Source organism: Halichoeres trimaculatus, unplaced genomic scaffold, assembly GCF_033239565.1.
Source record: "Halichoeres trimaculatus isolate MK-OKI-2021-1 unplaced genomic scaffold, fHalTri1.1 fHalTri1_scaffold_2, whole genome shotgun sequence".
In the NCBI taxonomy this organism is placed as follows: domain Eukaryota; kingdom Metazoa; phylum Chordata; class Actinopteri; order Labriformes; family Labridae; genus Halichoeres; species Halichoeres trimaculatus.
In genome coordinates, this window is record NW_027437180.1 from 24,286,667 (window position 1) to 24,308,257 (window position 21,591).

At 39.4% G+C, this 21,591-nt stretch overlaps 1 protein-coding gene across 1 annotated transcript in view; it reads right to left on the bottom strand.

Moving 5' to 3' along the window:
- Positions 1 to 1,766: 1,766 nt before the first annotated feature.
- tll1 (tolloid-like 1) overlaps positions 1,767 to 21,591 on the bottom strand; it is a 66,487-nt gene continuing 46,662 nt past the window's right edge. The window contains exons 17-21 of the mRNA XM_074687275.1: positions 17,606 to 17,731; positions 13,088 to 13,215; positions 5,908 to 6,121; positions 5,379 to 5,629; positions 1,767 to 3,625 (exon numbers count right to left, since the gene is read on the bottom strand). Of these exons, the coding sequence (XP_074543376.1) occupies positions 3,491 to 3,625; positions 5,379 to 5,629; positions 5,908 to 6,121; positions 13,088 to 13,215; positions 17,606 to 17,731 (854 nt within the window). The 3' untranslated portion in view covers positions 1,767 to 3,490. The remainder of the gene's footprint in view (positions 3,626 to 5,378; positions 5,630 to 5,907; positions 6,122 to 13,087; positions 13,216 to 17,605; positions 17,732 to 21,591) is intronic.

Genomic DNA, 21,591 nt, shown 5'->3' on the forward strand with positions numbered 1-21,591 from the left:
CAACTCATTTGTTGCTATTCTAGGGATCTTCTAGAGTAATTAATGATTAGGAGTTCACATTTTTCAAAGGGCTTTTTGGCTGGGGCAAAGTTGAGGTGCACCCATTAGCCTATCACAGGGCTAACATGACATAAAACCATTTGTGCACAAACTTACACCTCTGGCCAGCTCAGTCTGATTCAAAACATTATTTTGTATAATGGTTATTATCTAGGTGAAGTTCTCACAGTCATCTCTGTTTGAGGACAACTATGTAGTTCAGGATGAAAGGGTTTTTTGTTACATCAGATGTTCATGTCATTGAAAAGAAGACTTTGAACCTTTGTTGGAATCCTGTATAACTGCAGGTCAGCGCACAAACTGTAGATGGAGCCAGAGTAAAAACAGTGACAGGATCTGTGGCTGTAGTTACAGGCTAACCCAACCTACCACCACCGGGCCATGCCCCCTTCAGGCAGTTTTATCTGAGATTTGTACAGTTTCTTTAGTCTGTATTAATCATAGAAAGCTCAAATGAAAACTATAACACCAGAAAATAAAATTAGTGTTTGTTAAATGCTTAGTGTAGAGTAAGTGCTGGCTGTGAAAGGTAAAGATACAGGGGCAAATTGTTAGATGAAAATAGGCAGGGCAGCAGATGATTCCACACTTGTGCTATCAGACTGCAACAAAATAATAATAATAATAATAATAATAATAATAATAATAATAATAATAATAATAATAATAATAAAAATCAGCTATATTTTTTGTAAAATGGCAAGTTTTTGAAGAAAAAAAAAGTAGACCCACACTTAATTGTTGATCTGGAATAATCTTGTTTTGCAACACCAGAAAAAAATAGATCTATTCTGGGAGGAAAAACAGAGATCAACAGGGCATTGGCCTTTAAAAAGCCCAGACTACACGTCCCCCTCTAGTGGTCACTTGGTTGTATAACAGTGGCAGCGAACAGCTGGGGTTGTGTTGTGTGACAACTGAAGCTCATCAAACTGATCCTATAAAAGGTAAGTGACTTATCCTCAAGGTATCACCGAGCTGTTGTGTCTGAAATGGGTCAAAGGTCAAGTTGATCTTTGTAGAGCAACTTTTTGTGTGTTTTTATTTTGACAATATTTATATCTTTGCATTTATACATTAATATCAACTATTTTCAAGGAATTTAGCTCAACAAAATTTGGGGCAGTTTTGCCTCGTAACTGTTGTTCAGCTGTTGTGCAGAAACAAAAGTTTCAGTCCCAACTTACAACCTGTCAAGAACTACTGATTCAAATGATAGGCATCATTTATTTACTTTAACAACACTGAGTAAAAACATAACCAGTTTTAAATGGTGATGTAAGGAAGATTCAGCCTTTTTGAGCTGATTCCTTTCACCCCCATCTTTTTTCTGGATTAAGCTAATCTAAACTAGCCTGTTGAAGCTCAATTTTAACCTGCAGTTGTTGTAATATTTTCTTTTTAAGTGCCTTAAACACCTGTAGACGGCATACAAAAAGTATTTTATAAGTAAAAGGACGATAATTTTTATGTTTGTAGTATTCTGAGAGGAACTTTGTTTGCTACATTTGCCAGATTTATTTCAAATAGTTTCAGCAACTATGTTTTTAGAAATTTAATCATCATGCCACAAATTAAAATGTATACATTACGAGCCCAGAGGAGTATTTGATTGATGGATCCATTTTTTGACACTCTGCACACATGGATGTTAGATTAAATGTCAATAATCCACAAAACACAAACGCACATAGTTTTTACCGGCATGTATTTTAATGACTGATGCAGAGGACGTCGTCTCAGTGTCTCTTGAGCTACAGACACCGAGGTAGAATGATAAAACAAAAGCTACAGTGGATCAGGGTCGACTGGAGATTGGCACGTACAGTAATGAAAGATTCAACTTCAAATCATACAGTTTGCAGTCACACACGCACATTATTTCTATATAATCCCCTATAACACACACTTACACATTTGCATTGGAACATAGAAATGATGCATCCTGCATGCACCTTGTTTCTCCTTCATTTGACAGCACCTTTCTTAACGCCTCACCCCAAAAACACAGACAGAAGTGTGTGTTCAGCTAAAATGCACACGAATGAGGAGTGTTTCTGTGGACGTGTATGTGTATGCGTGTCTCTGAGAGCAACTACGAAAATGACACAAACACACATGCACCATTGACACTCCATCTCACACACAGACTACATTTCCCATGTTTTGTTGCCACAAGACCATTCAAGAATCCAAATAAATTGAAACACGCTGCCAGAAAACCTCATAAAACAACCTTCGAGAGCATACATTTTGGTTCTAAGGCAATATTGTAGTTCCACAGGACTAGTGCTGTTGATGCAGTGTGCTGTTTGCACGCCAACTGCGTCTCCAATTCTAAGTTTTTACTTCACTGGCAGTCCTCTGTCAATCAGTAAAGTGTTCATTTTTAGCACCATGGGAATCTCTCCTTCAATCAGGATTGTGTCACTTCCAGAGACAGCTGTGAAAATATTCCCTTTCTGACATCCGCTTGGAAAAAAAAAAAAAAGACTGGGTGTTGAGAGGTTGAGGTGGTAACTGGAAATATCCATAAAAAGTTGCTTCATTTGTCGGACGATAGACTTCACACTCCAAAAAAAAAACAAGAACAACACATGAAATAATGCAAGGCTTAACATTAGCATCACAGATCATTTGTCATTTTTTCATTTTTCCATACACAATGGTCGTCAGCATTAGCTTTAAAGCAAAAAAGAGAAACATGTCAGCCTTCAGCTTTTAGTTTATGTTCTCTTCTCTGTTCACACAGACACACAAACAGTAAACACTTTTTTTTCACATGAGACATGAAATAAAATCATCTGCAGCCATTCTGAGCCGGGTCGGACGGACCAGTTCCCAGGCATCAAAGGCAATAAAAGTGTCTGCAGAGTTTCTGTGGGTATGAGCAGCCGTCTGATCACAGTAAGTTGCACAGGTCAAGGATCAAGAAGTTCGAAAAACTCCCTGTTTGGAGGCATTTTCTTTTGCTTTGACGCCTTCGTTCCTTAAGCATCCATAGTTTATAAACTGGAATATCAACCTAGGACATTTATATGAATGTTTGTACTCCTTTAGCATTCCTGCAACAGTAAATAGCTCAGTAAACTGATTTGCACATCTGTAACCGTCCTCTCACACTGAGGGTATCTTGATATCCTGTAATAAATCTTTTCCTCACAATCCTCAGAGTATTTCCCCTCATTTGTCCAAACTCTTATTTCAAAATCTTGTTGTTTTTCCTGCTTCATCTCACAGCGAGACACGGAGCCACAGTAAGAGATAAATGTTCAGGTTTTAAGTGTTGTCTTCCTCCCGAGGCTGGCGAGTGTCCACATCTGCCTTTAGAGTCCAAAGAAGACGGGACAGGCTGTACTTTTCTCATTGCCATGGTGAAGGTCAAGGTAACAGTGGGCAGGGCTGCACAGAGGTCAAAGGTCATCGGAGGTCATTTCCTGGTGTGAAGGCTCTCTTGGAACTTGGAGCTGGTGTAGCGGATGTGGAAGCCCTTCTTGCTGATGGTGTCATCGCTGTGGAAACGGATCAGCATGGCTCCTCCGGGGGAGTAGATCCCCTCTCTGGGCTGAAGATGAGATGACAAAGAGACGTGAGAAGCAGTTTCCGTCACAGTTTTCCAACAAGGTCATATCACTGCTTTTGCACGGTTTAGTCCTTTAAAGAACACATTTTACACCACGAGTGGTTTCTATCACATCCAACTTTCTGTATACTAGTTATCTTTGCCATCTCTGCTATGGGACCAAAGCCATCCTCAACCATTTACTTTGAGTTAAACATATTTATCTGATCCTGTCTTATGACCAGGTTTACATTAACACTGATGCATCTTTGCAAAAGCTCTTAAAACAAAACAAAACCATCAGCAACACAAGAGCACTCTCTATATTCTAATTCTCACTGTTCAGGCAAAAAAAATCATAGTGAGTGACTCTTTGACTGTTGAAAGACAACACGATGAGAGTTTTGTCAGAAAACACTTTTCTTAACGTTTCTCACAGTAGCTTTAATATGACAATTTCACGGAGCACTGTTTCTCTGAAGGATCCTGTGTCCAGCTTTTAGATGCTAAGGAAGCAAGAGGATTAATAGGGATGCTTTGGTGTTGCCTTAAAAAACAAACAAGGCTATCAGCGATGGGCTTGGTGAGGGTTGTAACTGCTGCTGGATATGTGACCGACTAAAGCCTGGTTTATACCTCTGTGTCGAACTGATGCTGTAGCTTATGTCTTAGGTCTGTGTCATACTTTTTCAATGCAGAGGCCTTTGCATGTAGCCTCACGTGACTCCTCCTAAATGCCACAACACATTGGAACAACTCAGACTGCAACCCCTGTGATTGGTCTACTGAGTGGGGTATTGTTCCAGTATTCACATTTCGGGGATCACCACACATCAACTGAACATTTCATCTTCTCTGATAAAGTAAGTTTCTTAGCAGCCTTTCTTTACATTTTCATCTCCAGGTTTCACAGAGAGTGGTACATTTGATTGTTTTAAGACAGTACAATATACTTATCAGGAAACATTCTTTAAACACAAACAAGTCGATACTCACAAAGGGAGGTACTATCTGCTTAAAGGCCACTGAAGCTTGAAGGTAAGTATATAAATGCCTCCCTTACTTGTTATTCTTCACAATGAACAAGTAATATATTTACCGCAGGCTGTTGAAAGTGTTTATGGTTAATTGTTATTTTCACTGTTTCATTTTGAGGATAGCTGTAGGCTCCATAGGCCTGCCTTGAGGTGGGATATAACAAGATCATTATAAAATTGTCATCAATTTACACTCTGGAGAGTGCATCTGCCATAACATTTTCACGACCCTTAATGTGACAGACATTAAGATTGTATGGCTGCAAGAACAACAACCAGCGCATTGACCTCTGATTACTATTCTGCATGCTTGTCAAAAAAGTCAAAGGATTGTGATCAGTAAATATTGTATTATATTAATTATTGTATTATTAAAAAAAAAAACAAAAAAAAAAACGAACCACTTGCAATTCACCATTTCACAAGAAAATCACAGCTCGGCACTAGCAGTAAAGAAAGTGAATTTTTCCCCAAAAGAATCCAGGAAACCAAAGCAAATTATATCATATCAGAAACTATTGTTTGTGTCATGTCATAAGAGTTTACCCAACTCAAGTAAAGACTGAAAAGAACATTTTTACACTGATGGAAATAAACTGAAAGCCAACAGTTTGCCTGATATGGTTGTAGAAATGTAAAACCTTTAAGCATAGTCCTGACTGTCCTGTCACAGTCAGCCGGCCCTTCAAAAAAAAGTGAAGTCTTTCAAAATGTCTTACCCCTGAACCACAGAAGCGACCAAGCCGATGTGAGTTGGCGTCGTACCCGTTGTACAACTCGATGTAGTCATAGCCACAGTCTGCCTCCTCCTCTACCTCAAAGGTGATGAAGCTCAGTTCAATGCCATAGCCCTGCTCAGTTGTCAGGAGCCACTCACAGTCTGTATGACCTGGGTAGTTGTTGTCCCCAAACTGAGCATGAGAGTAGAGGTTCTTCTGACGGGCTTCTGCTTTGAGACGACCTCCACACTCTGCACAGGGCGAGAAAACACACTTTTTTAAGAAAAACAGGCATTTAGGAAATATTTCTCCTTCACAGTCCAAAATTTTGTCTTGTATGTGCTATAGTGAGCCACTAGAGGGAGATGTTGCTCTTAGAGATCTACTCAAACCTGATAAACATGCTGGAGACTGCAGTGACTGTAAGTGATTACTATTGATGACAAAACACCAAAAAATGTTGAACTTAAAAGAGATATTGAGATACACACTTCAACATGGATCCTAAAACACACACAAATACACACACCTGTGGAGTGAGTAGCCTGGAAACCCTTTCTCTGCACAGAGGCGTCTGAAATAAAGCGGAGGTACATCTTGTTCCCAGTGGAGACCAAGTGCTCTGGGATTTTAGAGCCACATAGTCGACCCAGGATGGCTGCAGTGTCACTGTCTCCGTCAAAGGCCTCCAGATGGTCATACGCACACTCCTGATGCTGCTCAATCTCAAACTCATTGAACGTCTGGGAAAGTAGAAGAAAAGAGTAAGATTACTGATTGAGCTGACAGACAAAATATAAAGAGATACCTATTTCTAAATAAAGAAAAAAAAGGAAGGAAAATTAACCAGACATCAGTAGGCTTTGTTATGTACAAGAAAAACAGCCCACATGGAGAGCAAAAGCAGGAAAAACATACACTGCCATATTGACATCCTGACTTCTGCTAGTGTTAATCTGATGATAATTTACCTCTATAAACAAATGCTTTCATACCAGGTTTACCTGCTGCTGTACTGTATAAGTTATGATTTAGTAAAAAGGCTGTGTTGAAGCATGTTGTTAAATTAAATGTTAAATTACTTAAAATATAAGGAGCTTCGAAAAAAAGCTGTAAAGAGAAATGAGCTATTCAGAACAAAAACTTTTTTGTTTGTTTTTAACGGGGCTTTAAACATGTCCATTATAAAAGTGCAGAGGTTTGATCTGACCTCTATTCGCCAAACAAGCACAGGTCAAAGACTGAATTTTTACTTTTGATTGTATTTTTTACGCTGCAATTATAGCTGAAAACGGACACCCCATGAACTGTAAGTTAATGAGAAGAACAGATTTTATTTTTGATACTTGTTGTAGTAGCCAGAGTAAAGCTTCCGGGGAACTATCTTGCCTGTGAAATAGGTGAACAGGAGATGCTACGGGGGCTGTAATGGGCCAAAAGTGATAACACTCATGTTGCCACCATAGACTGTAAAAAAAAATGGATGTCATTTTGCTTGGCTCGAAGTGAGGTCGCCAGGAGAACTGCTTCCCCTGGTGACTGGCTGCAGTATAAGTCAAAATATGCAGCTCTCCAGTCATTTCAGATGGGCTGTGTTCAAACTTCAAAAAATTAGTACACTTCTTAGAAATATTTCTCATGTCTGATTGTTGTGGTGATTTGAAGATATTATTTGTCTACCTTGCATTAAAGTCCTCTTTTTTTGGAAAAGTTTCGTTTTTAGTAGCTATACGAGGTTAAAAACGAGGTTTTACGTCACATTTCATGATGATTGACAGCTGCCGTTCTTGTGTATTTATTTTGGGAACTGTGAAATATGTTGGGAGGCAAAGTCAGGAAGTGATAAGACTCTTGAAAGAAAAAAATATATATATTTTTTGTCACCCAGCTCCGCTGAGATTCTCCCAGAATCCCTCATTGTCTCGACTGTGCAGACTCTGGCTGCACAACTGCTACAATGGCTGCGCCTGTGACGGGGGAATTTTGGCTTCAAAACCGTACAATGATAAATGGCGGAGCCATGCTGTCCACTCTATGTACAGTCTATGGTTGCCACATGGACAAGGAAGTCTTGCCTGGAAGACACTGAACGCTAAACCCTGGCTAGATTGGAATCACTGAAGCCATTAAAATGTCAGATGATGATAGGCAATTGGTTTTGGGGGTTGTTTCAAGACAAAATCAACAAAGAGATCGAAAGCACTGATTCGTCCAAAACCAACACTAACCAAAACATCTTCACAGGAGCTCTGAAGTCCAGATGTGAAACTCCCCTAATATCATTAGCCTCACAGCAAAACTCTCAAGCAAGGAAGAGATGTTCTGATATTTGCATCCACTCATAAGTGACTTATTTTGAGCGGAAGGAAAGTATACGTATAGCTGTCCAGGGTTCAATTTTGATTCAGCGGTCAGTTGCTCAGGGGAAATTATTTATTTTTCAGTCAGTTATGTTATCTGTGAGATGACAACCTGCTTTCAGTTTTCCATCTTTTAACATCCATTTGTTGTGAGTAAAAATAACTAACTGATGACAGCGAGTGAAGTAACGGGAAAAAAAATAACACTAAAAAAAACCTGAAAGAGCTTTTAAGGTGTACAGATCTGTTAACAAAATAACCTTTTTGTTCACAAATTAAGGATGGCAGCAGAATTAGAAGATTTTGAAAATGTTCTACATCATTTAAGTCATTTCTTTTGGTATCGTAACACATTAGGGCACTTCTGAAAAAGAAAAATGCATGAATTTGTATATTCTTTCATACGACACGACATAACCTCTGCCTTCCTCTGTGTGCCTGTATGACATCTCTCACACACAGACATGTCTGAGCTGTCACGATTCATAACTTAATCAAGTCACCGTGAGCTGAGTCATAACACCTTGCAGGCTTCTCCCACACACAGTCACACACCTTTCTCACGCCACTGCAAACACCACAGCACTTTAAAATTTTCACCGGACAGGAAAACAGAAAGACGAGTGAAGGTAGACCGATGTGAGGATGTTGTTACTCAGAGGGGAAGTGTTTGATTGTGGGGTTGAGATTGCTTCCAGATGTTTCTTACTGTAGCTCAGGCGATACTCTGATCTGTGGAGTTGTTTATAACAAAGCACGAGAACAAACATATGACTGTGTGTGTGAATTTGTTTGTTCACAGTATGAAAACAGAGTGACCTTTATGTCCCTGCCCAGATAGCTGGTGTTAAATTTATCCTACTCTGATGTCATTAAAGTGAATACGGAGAGCACTCCTCACACACAAACACTAGCACACACACACACATGGTAGAGAAACACACAAGAACACTCATCTCAATTTTGGGTTTCATTGTGGTCACACATTTACAAACAGGAGCCTAAACTGCTGAATGTGTTTCTCGTCATTGTAGCCGTTAATGTAATGTGTGTTTATGTTAGGGACTATCAAAAACGGTTTATGACAATTTTAACACATGCAGCAAGCTCAAGCTGAAGCTGTGGAGAAGAAATGGGGAGAGGCAAAGTCTAACATCTTTATGTGTGGGTTTATATGTGTGTTTCTACAAAGATTTGGTGTGGTTTGCATTTGACACAGAGCTCCCCTTGCTGACTGACTGTAGTCATAAACCTTGCCTGTTCCATTTTAACAGATGCATGGATCAAAATGTAAAATACACATCAAATATTTTTTTCTCAAACTTGCTCCCTGTCATTTTAGTGAGTTCTTATCATGATGATAAAGTTGAAAATGTTTATTTCTCTTAAGTTAAGTTTCATCAGTTAATTGATACTTGATTGACAGCTCTGTCAATGAATACAGGCTCTTTAAGTGTGATTTACTGTGGATGAGCTACAGTGAGAAATACTTCAGAGTACCCACACAAGAGTCGTTGAACTTCCTGCAGCTGTGAGTGTTCGCTTCAGATCAACATAAGAAACTGCTCAACTGTACAAACCCAAAGGGTATTGATGGGTTATGTTTAAGTTGCCAGATCCCCTCTGCACATGTCTGAACTCCACCGGCAATATGTCAGCGCTTATCAAGGTGGTGTTAAGTCTTCACCTTGTACAATGGGAGGAGATTTGGATGTGTTGTTTGTATTCATACATACCCTAACCAAATCTTAAACTGGGTTAGGGTTTATAAAAATAATAATAATTCTCATCATCCACCTGTGAGTGGTACGCAGGTTGTAAGTAGGGCTTCAAAATGCTCACCTTTAAGCTTAAACTGCTCCTGCTTCTTCTTTTTGTATTTTGAAGCTGTACTTACAACCTTGCTATGATCTGAGCGCCAAATGTGAATTTTTGTTATTACTAATTTTTCCCTGGTCTTAAGATTTTATTCAGGGAAACCAAAAGGGTAGCACAATGAGGACTATTTGTGTGAATGCTCAAAGGTAAAGTTTGCAGAATTAATAATAATAATAATAAAAAGAAATAAAACAAAATAAAATTTCAAACGGGACAAAGAGCGACGCGAGGTGGCTTTCCCCTGAACAGGTATGTGTCAAATATCCGTCATTAGCTTAGGCTAACATGCCAAGTCAGGTGCATGGCTCTTAAGTCTCCCCCACGTAGAAATGCGATGCCGCAGGTGGTTGCTGAGCTAGTGAACGGTTGAATCTCTATGTTCACACTCACACACTGATTTATTGGTGCGTCCCTGTTAAGTCTTTCAGGGTTTAGGGCTGTCCCAATGTAAAATTGAAAAGTACGTGAGGGCTCTCTCTCTCTGAATTTGTGAGCCCATAACGCACCCTTTCCGTTTGTCAGCATGGTGGCAGACTTAACGTGAGGGAATTGACCAGAGTTCATTGTGATGAGACGTGAAACCATAGAAATTCCGGTGGAAGCCCACAAACACGGCAAGTTAAACAAATGCCTAACATGGAAATCGAAAAAAGAGAGAAGGTAAATAAGAACTGAAGAAATTAAAAACAACCTTGATGCTTCATAAATTCATAATATAAGTCTGTCTGTCTTCAAGAATAAATGTGTAAAACTGCATTAATCTTCCAAAATATGTATTTCTTTACACATACAGTATGTGCAGTTTAATGAATTCATTTGGATTTTGTATATTCCTTTTTTTCAGTTTACGGTTAAACTGTTTTGACTTATAGGAGCATATCATTAAACAGTGGCATTTTCTCCCGGAGGCCAAGGGAAGCCATGCTTCCTCTCTTTTTTCAGCTGTGATTCAATGAAAATACTCCCTTTAACAGTTTCAATAATTCTCCCGTGTTTCGTCACTGTCACCTCTTCCTTATTTTTCTCCTCGACTTATTGAACATTTTACTAAGTGTAAAACAGCGCCCTCCTAAATGTCATGTGGCGAATGAGTGATGAAAATACAATATTGTACACAGTTGTCAGCAAGAAGGCCAAGCCGAGTTGCTGTCCCTCAGTGAAAAAAAACACAAATGATTAACCAATCAGATGAGGCTGCAGTCATGACACTGCTCACTTGTGATTGGCCAAGACTGTGTCAAGGGAGGCCACCCCGTCTTTGGCCTCAAACCAATCAAATCACAGTATCGTTATCATCAAGCCACTGAACGAAATAAGGGAGATTTGCACATTAGCAGTGTGCATGAAGCGGCTGGTTGTACATTTGAGTGGGTGGTTGAGAAAATTAACAATATATTTAAGCTAAGTCAAGAGAACAATGTATGTGCGTGAATGAGTGACTGAGGGTGGGAGAGTGAAAGGGCGTGTGTCGCTGTTCAAAGTGTTAGTTACATAACAAGCGTGTGTAAGTAAAATGAGCGCTCTCTGAACAGGTCATTCCATTACATGAAATAACGATATAGAAGCTGCAACACGGTCTTTTATGTACCCCACTCCCTAAAAATCGTACAGATAAGAGGCTTTGTCTTACTTGGCTTCCTTAAAAAAAATCTCCACGCCACGCGACTGTCATTAAAATGTCAGTTATTTCGATCAAAAGCTTGTTCAAAAGCGATTCATACTGCTGCTCAGGTGAGCTACATAATGACATGCAGGTTGTGTGAGAAGTGGCAAAGTGCTGTCCCATTCCTAGTTACACCATTTTGAGTCCTTGCAGACTCATACACTCAGACACTTTCCATGTGATTTTAATTATTTTTTAATTAAGTCTGTAAGGGCTCAGGGTTCAGGGGGGACACTGAGATTTAGCTGTCATGGTCGGGGCTGTGGGTGTGCGCTGCCGCTGGCACTGACCCAAGGAGGAGGAGCCCAGTTTGAATGTTGTGTTCACTAGCAAGTGACGGAAATTCCTTCAAACCCTGTCTGTAAGTTTTTCATCTCCTCACATATCAGGGTTTATTAGATAGCCAAAAACCATCATTTAACTTTAACATACCTTTTAATTCAATGCATGTGTGCATCTTCAGAATGAATGTGGTATGTTTGTGGTATGTTAGCACTAAGAAGTTGGAAAAGCATACATGTTGGAGTTTAAAGGACAGTTAGCTGTAGATGTGGAAAATAGAAACAATACAGGTGGTAACCCGGGAAAGAAGCCACCTTTAATTTTCCTGATCTTTTCTAAAATGATGCTCCCTCATTAGCCTCCATGTAGTTATGTGTTTTACATGGTGTAAATTTACAAGTTCTGCAGGACATTTCAGTGTCATCAAAAGATGGACGGATTTCTCCAGATCCTGTTGTTTGTAAATGTTGTTTGTTATCTCCATAGTCGGGCTGGACAATTAATTGGATTTTAATCGTGATTTCAATTTTGCCATCTGACAATCATAAAAACAATATAATCGAAGAAAAACAATGAATATGCCACACAGTGTAGATGTATGCAAGTTCCTGTGCTTCATAGCTCTTCTGTGTTCCATGCGCAGCTACAGCGAGTGTGTGTGACTCATGTGTATCAATAATACTGTATGTGCCACTTGCTGGTTCTTTAAAGTTGTGTTTAAATCAGTACTGAAGTTTTTGAATAAATGAATAATTGTGTATATTAATTCTGATTTCAATATCACTTCAAATAATCAGGATTCTTATTTTTACCACAATCGCCCAGCCCTACTCCAGTAGTACAAAATCTGTAGATGAATGAGCTGATAATGCAGCACACCTTGTATTCTTAATGTCCATGGTGCAAATAGATGAAAAAATCCTGCTGTTGGGATTTTCATGCAGTGCTAATTATCCTCTGTGCATGCAGCAGAATTTGCATCAAAGCTGACATCAGTGGCCAAACACCATCTGTCTGAGCAACAAACTGTCACACAGACTAAGACCTCCTAACAAATAAGGATGAAAGTCAAACCTGAAACTCTAGCCCTCTTAAAACTTGTGCATGCATCTGCAGCAACTTGTAAAATGTTGAGAGGACCATTCGTTGTGACACAAAGATACCTTCATGCACAAATGCATGCATGTGTGCGCACATACACACATGCATGCACACAGAAAGACACAGATGGCTGCTGCCCAAGGCCTCTTTCAAACGGATGAGCACACGCTCACAGTTCACCCAAATATACAAACCAGCACTTTCTCCCCCTCGTTCACATTTGGGTTTCATAAATGGAACATGGGAAAAAGAGATCATCGAGGAAAAAGGGGGAGGGGAGGGAGGGATGCCTGAGGCTTTTACATGTGAATTGACCCCACAGAAAGAATGATCTCTAGTTATGAGGACAGGAGGAAGACCAAAAAGGCAAAAGGAGAGAGAAATCCTTCACATTCCAGAAATTTGCTTTATTTTTTCACACTTACGATCTTGACTCGGTGTCCCGGCGTGGCTGAGATGTCCCAGGTGCACTCCTTACGGCTGGGATACTTGTCAGGCCAGTTGGGGCTGCTCAGGGTCCCACTGGGGCTGTGGATTTTATGCTCACACTCAGCTGGACACACACACACACACACACGTGCGCACACGCAAGCAAGCGCACACATTGAGAGGAAGTTAAAATCATGGCTGCACAGGAAAAGGTCAGAGGAAATGGAAAGGGAACAGGAAGGAGAGAAACGAGAGACCTAAAAGAGAGGGAAAAGATTTCAAAGAAACACATCCTGGTGACGAGTTCAGAATGTATTTCACATGAACACATGCACGCATGCTTTTAAACAAACACACTGAGGCAATAAGACATCTTTACTTCTCATTAATAAAGCAAAACACATCAAAAATGAATCTGTTAGAAGTAGGAGGAGGATTCAATTAATCTTTCAATGTGAATGTATGAGTTTGCTGAGTGAATTTGAACCTTTAAAGTAACATTACAGTAGGTCCATTACATTGACCTGATGAAAAAGAATACCATTTTAATTATTCATTTTTTTGTTAACTTATTTTTGGTCATTTTGATTTGCCCAATTCTGCTAAATAAACAAATAAACAAGTCTTTGTAGTCATTGCAAGCTTGAATGTCAATTTGAGAGGATGTGTAGGAAATTTATCTTGTAAAACATTTTTATATTGAAAAACTTCAAAAGTATTAATAATTTGAAGAAAACCACAATAAATGAATGCAGACATGATGAAGTAGGATGTTAAATCATCGCAAGTGAGGCCTCTTAATGACTGGATGAGTAGAAAAATGGTGCTAAACTGTTGTCTATGCTGTTATCATATTTCTGCACAAATAAATCAATGTGAATGATGTTGTCTCAGCTTCTGTAAAGGAACTGACATGACCAAGGAGAAAAATGACATTTTATTACATTATGTTAAAGGAAGTCAGTCCTACTTCTTAGTTTATTTCACTCAGCTTTATGTCCCCAATTCTTGGCAGTGCAAACTCTCAGAGAGACTTTTTGCTCCCATTAGGTTCATTTAAAAAAAAATGTAAAATGCAGCGCAAAACGAGTTTAGATCATCATCAGCCCACAGAAATATGAAAGGTCCTGACAATATATGAGTTGTAGGCTTAAGTTATGATAACAGTTAATTCTAGCTAAAGCTAGAAACTTGTCAATCATGTTTGTGTGTCCATGGCGTGACTTTGATGGAAGCCTTGGATTGATGAAGATGATGAAGATGATGGGAGGTATGAGGCATGCACAAGACAACAAGATGTATTCCACACTGACAGTTTTTATTTAAAGTCAGACAACATCGCAACCCATGTACAAAATGACTGGTTACATGAACGTAAAGAAGACTTCTCTGACAGACAATGTATTAAATACAGATTTCATCTTCCACATGCACTACTGTCACAAAAAGGCCCTCACAGTCTGTGCAGTTAAAATGTGAAGCTACCCACATTATCACAAAAGTGAAGTCTGACATAGCAGCAAAAGTTTCTTCTCACATAAACAAAGAAATATGAAAATGTGTAACAGTATTACAGTTATTTATGGAATAGTAATACGTGTAACGTTTGTTATGTTTGTACATAGGACCGGTTTAACCGAAAACCCTGAGACATTTATAACTGTGTTTCTTTAAACGTAGACTTTCTTTTACACTGCCAATCTATCACAGCGTTACACACTTATGGCAGGTCAAACTATCAGGAAAGGGTAAAATTTGTATTAAAGGACCAGTGCGGTCTAGTATCCTCCAGCATCTGCTTGAAAACTCCTGTTTTTTAGAGACAGCTTTGGGCTTTTCCAGTATGGAAAACATGGTAAAATCTGTTAAGTTGGAAGACGACCAAAGCATAATAATCTGTATTTTGGGTGATTGTAGAAGTCTGACTTTTAAGTTTTATAATAATCAGAAATAATATCTTACATATGTGCCTTTAGATCCATTACATTCTACACACTGGTCCTTGGATTCAAGACGTTAACAGAAAATGTTGCGACACACAAATCGCTGATTTTATGAAACCTTCACATATTCTTTAGGGACGTATGTTTATAACCAAACACAGAGGTGATGTTGAACCCAGATCCCAAAATAGTTAGGACACTGTGAAAAAAGTATTTTATGACTGTAAATCATTGAAATCTGTTACTTTTCATTAAAAAGTAGTGCAAAGAGAGCATATTCAATACTGAAATTGAAAAAGTAAGTGAAAACGTACCATGCTTTTGTAATACATGCATTGTCTTAGTTTTTAAGATTTTGACGTTTGATTTCCACGACAGTGTCATATCTGTTGCTAATGCAATGAGAGCTGAAGATTACGCACATCCAGTATTTGTAGCCTTGTCCATTTGGAAAGAGATTTTGTACTGTAGATGATAAAATCTTCATATTCTGAAATTCTGAAATCGTTTTGCTGTTTGCTCACAAGTCTCTCCCAGAGAGGTAAATCTAATAAAGAGACATCGTCTCTTTAATACCCTTTGTTTTATCCCCAGTAAGTTTTATACTAACCTGTTGAAAATGAACCTTATCAGAAGGGAGATGTCAATCCAGGTGTTTTTAAGCATTACACAATTTGTTGAGTGTTTTTTTTCTGTGAGTTTTAATATTGATATGTTCTCTTTGCATATTTTTAGTCAATATTGAAAATCATCACAATCTGTTTTTTCAACATTTTACACAATGTCCCCACTTTATTGGATTTGTGGTTGTATGATGAGGAATATAAGTGTATTTAGATGACTAGATGACTCTGACAGGTTGGTGGGTCAGGCTGTTTAACACATGCACACACAAATCACACACACATACACACACATGAAGACGGTGCTACATGCAAAGCTTTCAGGCTCCCCGATGTTAAAAACCTGTTTAACAAGCTGCACAGGGAACCCTTTATTGAGTTGTGTATGGACATATTCATGTGGTGTTTGTGTTCACGTTCAAAAGTTCAACTTCAAAGCAATGAGTATAACATATCCATTCAGCATTAGAGTGTGTACATGTGTGTGTGTATGCTTAAGTGTGTTAGTGTGTAAGCATGTGCTAACAGATTGCAATAAATTATGTCAAACTAAAGCCTTGCTCCTGTCTGTGTGTCTCACACACTGACACAAGCGCACTTCAAAGTGAACACAGATTTGCAGGCAGAGCTGTTTGAAGTCTTTGGAGACAAGTTCAAGAGAGACTTTCTTACACCCTGGGTAAGGTCCAGTGTTGTGTCATGAAGAAACGCAGTGTTACAAAAATACATCATTATTAATAATAATAAAATGATTTTCTTGCATTGTTTATGTCTTCCTGAATTACCTTTCAGTACGAGACATAACTTCTTTGGGAAACTCTAATTCAAATGTCTGATTAAATCACAATGATTCAAGTCCTTTGGGCAGGTCAGTCATTATTGGCAAATTTGGATTTAATGATTAAAATCTGTTGGATATCGAGCTCCACAGAATTGCAGCACTACATGTTACATGTTTGAATATTTTCTTAGAGCAGGGGCCTCAAACAAGTCGCTGGCAGGGCCTCAATAAGCTGCTCACCAAGCAAAAGGAAAAAGTTTAAAAAATAATAAAATAATAAAAAAAGAAGATACAAAGAATCAATGCAAACTCTGTCTACTTAATCTTTATCAGTGCAACCTCCCACCCCACAGAGAATATCAGCCAATCAGGTTCATATTTATGACTTTATTTCCTGTCCTAATGAGCGGTAGCTAGTGTGTGGACCCAGTAGCCAGCAGCTATTGTTTTTCAACCAAATGTGGACAGAGTTATTGTTTTAAATTTGGATTTTATTTTACTGACACTAAAACTAGTTTGCTGTTTGGAGAAAAACAATGAGTGAACCAGGTCCATTGTGAAAAACAAAATATAACAGAGAAACAGACAAATTACAAGGCCCTGGTCAACAGCATCCAGTGTCAGACATCATATTAAAGTATGCTGATAATAAGGTGCAAAGTACATACCCAGCAAAAAAATCAATGAATAGGGAGATTAGCAGTGGCTTGTTTGATTGTTTGAAAGTAGCTCTCATCCTAAAAAAGGTTGGAGACCCCTGCCTTTGAGGCTGTCCTTTTGTCGACTTTAAAGCAGACGATTAGCATCCAGTAGAATTAGAAACAAACGGTTTAATTCATGTCTGAAATTTAGTTTTTTCTTTAGAAGATCAAAGTTTAGGACTTCATTGTTTATGTGTTGAGTTTTTTAACTTCAACACAGACTCTACAGCTCTGCCCAAAGCTTCAATTAAAATTAATGTACAACAGTAAACCTGTCCTCAGATGGAAAGAACCAGTCTGTTATCATGTGGACTCTGATGTGGATAAACATAGTAAGGACTGTAAGACGGACGGTGGCTATTCTTGTGAATGAGTGTGTGCTTGTGTGAATGCGGCAGCACATGCATGTGCACTCCAAAGTTTTTATGCCAGTGCGTGTGCTGATGTGAATGCGAGTGGAACCCACCTTCCTTACAGTCATGTTTGTTCTCATGCAGTACAAAGCCGTGGCGACACTGACAAACATAAGAGCCCACTGTGTTGATGCACTCGTGCTGGCAGCCTCCGTTGTCCTTGCTGCACTCATCTTTGTCTGTGAGAGACACACATGCAACCCATCACTCATGTGACAACAGTGAAAAATACAAGTGGGAGGAAGCAGAGCAGGGCAAAGGGACAGAGGGAGAATTAGTGTAAGTAAAACAGTGCTTTAAGGCAAGGAGAAAGAGGAAATGTAACTAGCCGTGGAAATTTAACCAAGAAGTGTACGGTGCAAACAAAAAAAGTGAAGGGTGGCAAATGAAAAGAAACATACAGAAAATTTGCCAGTCACCCTGAAAAACAGAGGTCACTTTTCAAACAGGACTGAGAGTTCAGTTAACAACACTCAAAACCCTGTCCAAAACAAAGTCAGTTGAGTCTTAGCAACCGCCACTTATCACTGTAAGCTTTAGACTCCTCCAAACATTTTGCCTATATATCCTGAGCTGCAAACATGAAGGAAATTGTATGATTAATATTTAAAACAGTGTTTTTTGTTCAAACTTTAGCTTTAAATGTTAGCACAACCAGCTTAGCACACATTGTCACACCAAACACTGATTTCCCATGCATATCTTTCTGTCGTTTCTTGGTGTACCTATGTGAAAACATACATGGACAGACAAAGCTGTTTAAAAAAGCTAGTGTTGAAACTTCCTCGACAAAATATTTTTAAAAAAAATCTTTATGTTCTATCTCCATGTCATCTAGACAGCTAGCAAGGATGCTAACTTTTTGCCCTGCACTTGATACAGCCACTTTTGACATTATACATCATCATGAACATGGAAGATCCCTTTTAACTGTCATTACTAAAAAAGAAATCGACATAGCAGAAATGGTTGAAGGCAGAAACAGACAACAGGGTTAGAAGGGTTAAGTTAGAGTGTGTGTGTGTGCGGTTTCGTCTCAGTCCTTCTCTTTTGGTTCATGGCCACAGTTGCTCTGTGGTCACACTCAGACCTTGGCTCTGAAACGTAACCATAACAGCTGCTTACAGATCGGCAGTGGACTCCTCTGGTCAGACCACCACAGCTAAATATCCCTGATGTGTTTGCTCAGCCGACTGAGGAAAAACTGTGAAATGTGCTTCTGTGTTTGTGTGTGTGTGTGTGTGTGTGTGTGTGTGTGTGGATCTTAAAGCTTTCTTTCATGCACATGAACTGATACTGAGGACCTTCTTATGAGAGATTTGTGTGGTTACTGACACCACACTGCATTGTAGGAAAAGCACTATGTGGAACATGGGAGACCAAAAATAAATATCCCCATGAACCAAAAACACTGCAAATATGATTTTAACAAATGAGGGTTGAATGTAACTGGTATGAAATTAATTGTTTTAGGGCATGATGACAGGTTCCCTTCTGAGAGGAGATTAATGCTACTATTGAAATCTTAAAGTGATACTCCAGGATGGAACAAGTTGGGTCCTATCACAAGGTTTAGGGCAGAAATTACCCCTACAGCAGTGATTTTGGTGCAGCAGAAGCCCAGAGCGCTCGCACCAAACACCCCCTCCCTGCTCCTCTGCCGGTTTCCTCTGCATTCAGACGGGGCCATATTTTACTTGACCAAAAACACAAATAAACGGACTCCCACCAAAAAAATCTGATATCGGTCTGCATTCACGCTTTATTTGGAGAATTTTCAGCGCATTACTTTCACACAAAAACACAGCTAAATAAGGCTCTAGTTCTCATCGTGGCTTAAAACGGCGCTACCTCCACTGCAGAGCCACAGCTGGCTATGAGGCGCTCGCCGCTTAGTGTATCAGTCCACGTGCCCAGCATGCCAGATATAAACAAACGCAGGTAGTCTGCCAGGACGAAGAGACACGATGAGAACTAGAGCCTTATTTAGCAGTGTTTTTGTGAGAAAGTGACGCGCTGAAAATTCTCTGAATAAAGCATGAATGCAGACCGATATCAGACTTTTTCGGTGGAAGTCTGTTCATTTGTGTTTTTGGTCAAGTAAAAATTGTCCCCGTCTGAGTGCAGAGGAAACCGGCAGAGGAGCAGGGAGGTGGTGTTTGGTGCGAGCGCCCTGGGCTTCTGCTGCACAAAAACACTGCTGTAGGGGTAATTTCTGCCCTAAACCTTGTGATAGGACCCAACTTGTTTCATACCGGAGTATCACTTTAAGTTAAATACAGTATTAAAGCCAGTAGCAGGATGGCTTAACTTAGCATAAGCCTGGTTTACAAGTGAGACAAAACTCCTGCACAATACATCCCAGCTTTACACCTTACATTGAAAACAGAAATCAGGCACCAGGCCAAACACAGTATCACAGATACCCTTGCCCATCAGATGTACTCTGAGTTCCTTTTCTGATAAAACAAAGATAACGAAGCGAACAAGCTTTCTCGATTTGTTTTTTTTCTACTGTTAAAAACAGCCAGGCTAGCTGCTTTTGGTCTTCTTAATGAGCAAATTAAGAGATTAATTTACCCTTTGATTATGCCTTTCATAGCTTAATTATTTTTAGAATTTAGTCAGACTTAATCTAAAATCTGGATCAGTTTTTTTGTTCTTTAAACTTCAGGTTTTCTCTTTTTTTAACTGGCTGTAGCATTTTTGGATGTTTTGTTGAAACTTTCAAACATATAGTCCAAACTTTAAGCCAGCATTCTGATATTTTGAAAATGTAACAATCTCTACAAAAGTACTGAAAACAAGCTTTGTGTAAAACCTGAACAATGCTTGGCTGCACAGTGTTGGTTCATAAAGACCCACTGGCAGGCAGCTGCTTGTTAAACGCTCGATGCATTTGAGAATCTGTGGACTGAAAAGAGAAACTGAAGCAACACATCTCATGTGTTTTCTCGCTTCTTGCTCATTTTGTGTCCCTCATCCTTCCTTGTGGCTCCCTCTAAACACATGGCTTCTCCTCAGTGAGGCTGGGCAATAACAAAGGCTCTATAATGAAGCTGAATACTGGAGTAACAGAGCACTGCTCAGGGAGGACTGAACTCTGACACAGTGGGAGCTGCCGTGCTAACACAGGGATAGTGTCAGGGACAGGAACAGAGAAGTGAAGGATGGAAAGATGACAGAGAAATAAAGAAAAAGAAACAGATGGATTGAAGTGTGTTGTTGATCCGGAAAGAGAGGTTCCAATAAAGAGATGTCAGATTCCAGTTTCAACTCTACTCCAGAGCTGCTAAATCAAACTAGATCTGCTTTTAATGAAACCACTAAGTCCTCCTCTGTGTTTGTCTCTCGCTTTGTGTCTGTTTGTGAGTCTGTGTCTGAGGTGGTATTACGATGCTATTGTGGGCTCTGTCTCTTCCTATCACAGGCTAAGAAGCTTTGCAGTCAATGCTACACTGTGTTCATTGTAGCTTCCCTCAGGTCAAGCAACACAATGTCCACATGCACACACACACGCACACACTCGGATGGATTAGTGGTGTTTGGGAGGCCGGAGGGACCTCCTCAAAGCTGCAGGATTTCTGTCATCCCGAAGCTATCACTTGAAGCTTCTGACAGAACCAGAGACACTACACGGCAACTTCCATCACACACACACGCATGGATTTCTTTCCATTTCTTTCTGTCAGGTTCAGTCGCCTGTCCAGAGCTATACTTCGTCAGAAGAGTGGGAAACGCTTAATATTTTATGGTAAATTTGCTTTTTTGGGTCATTTCCTCCATTTCTGTTTTAGTTACTGTTAATGCTACAGTAATAAAAGAGAAATCCAGATCTTCTTCTTCAGGAGAATTTCCACAAGTTGTTAATATCCTGTGTTGAAATCCAACAAACTCATCCCTGCAAGGAGGCAGGATGGAGACATTTGTTGTTTTTAACAGGGAATATCATGGCTTTGTCTCAATTGCATGAGGATAAGGACAATTGGATTACCTCTTTTTTTTTTAATCCTTTTAACTTTCCACTTACATTTTTAAG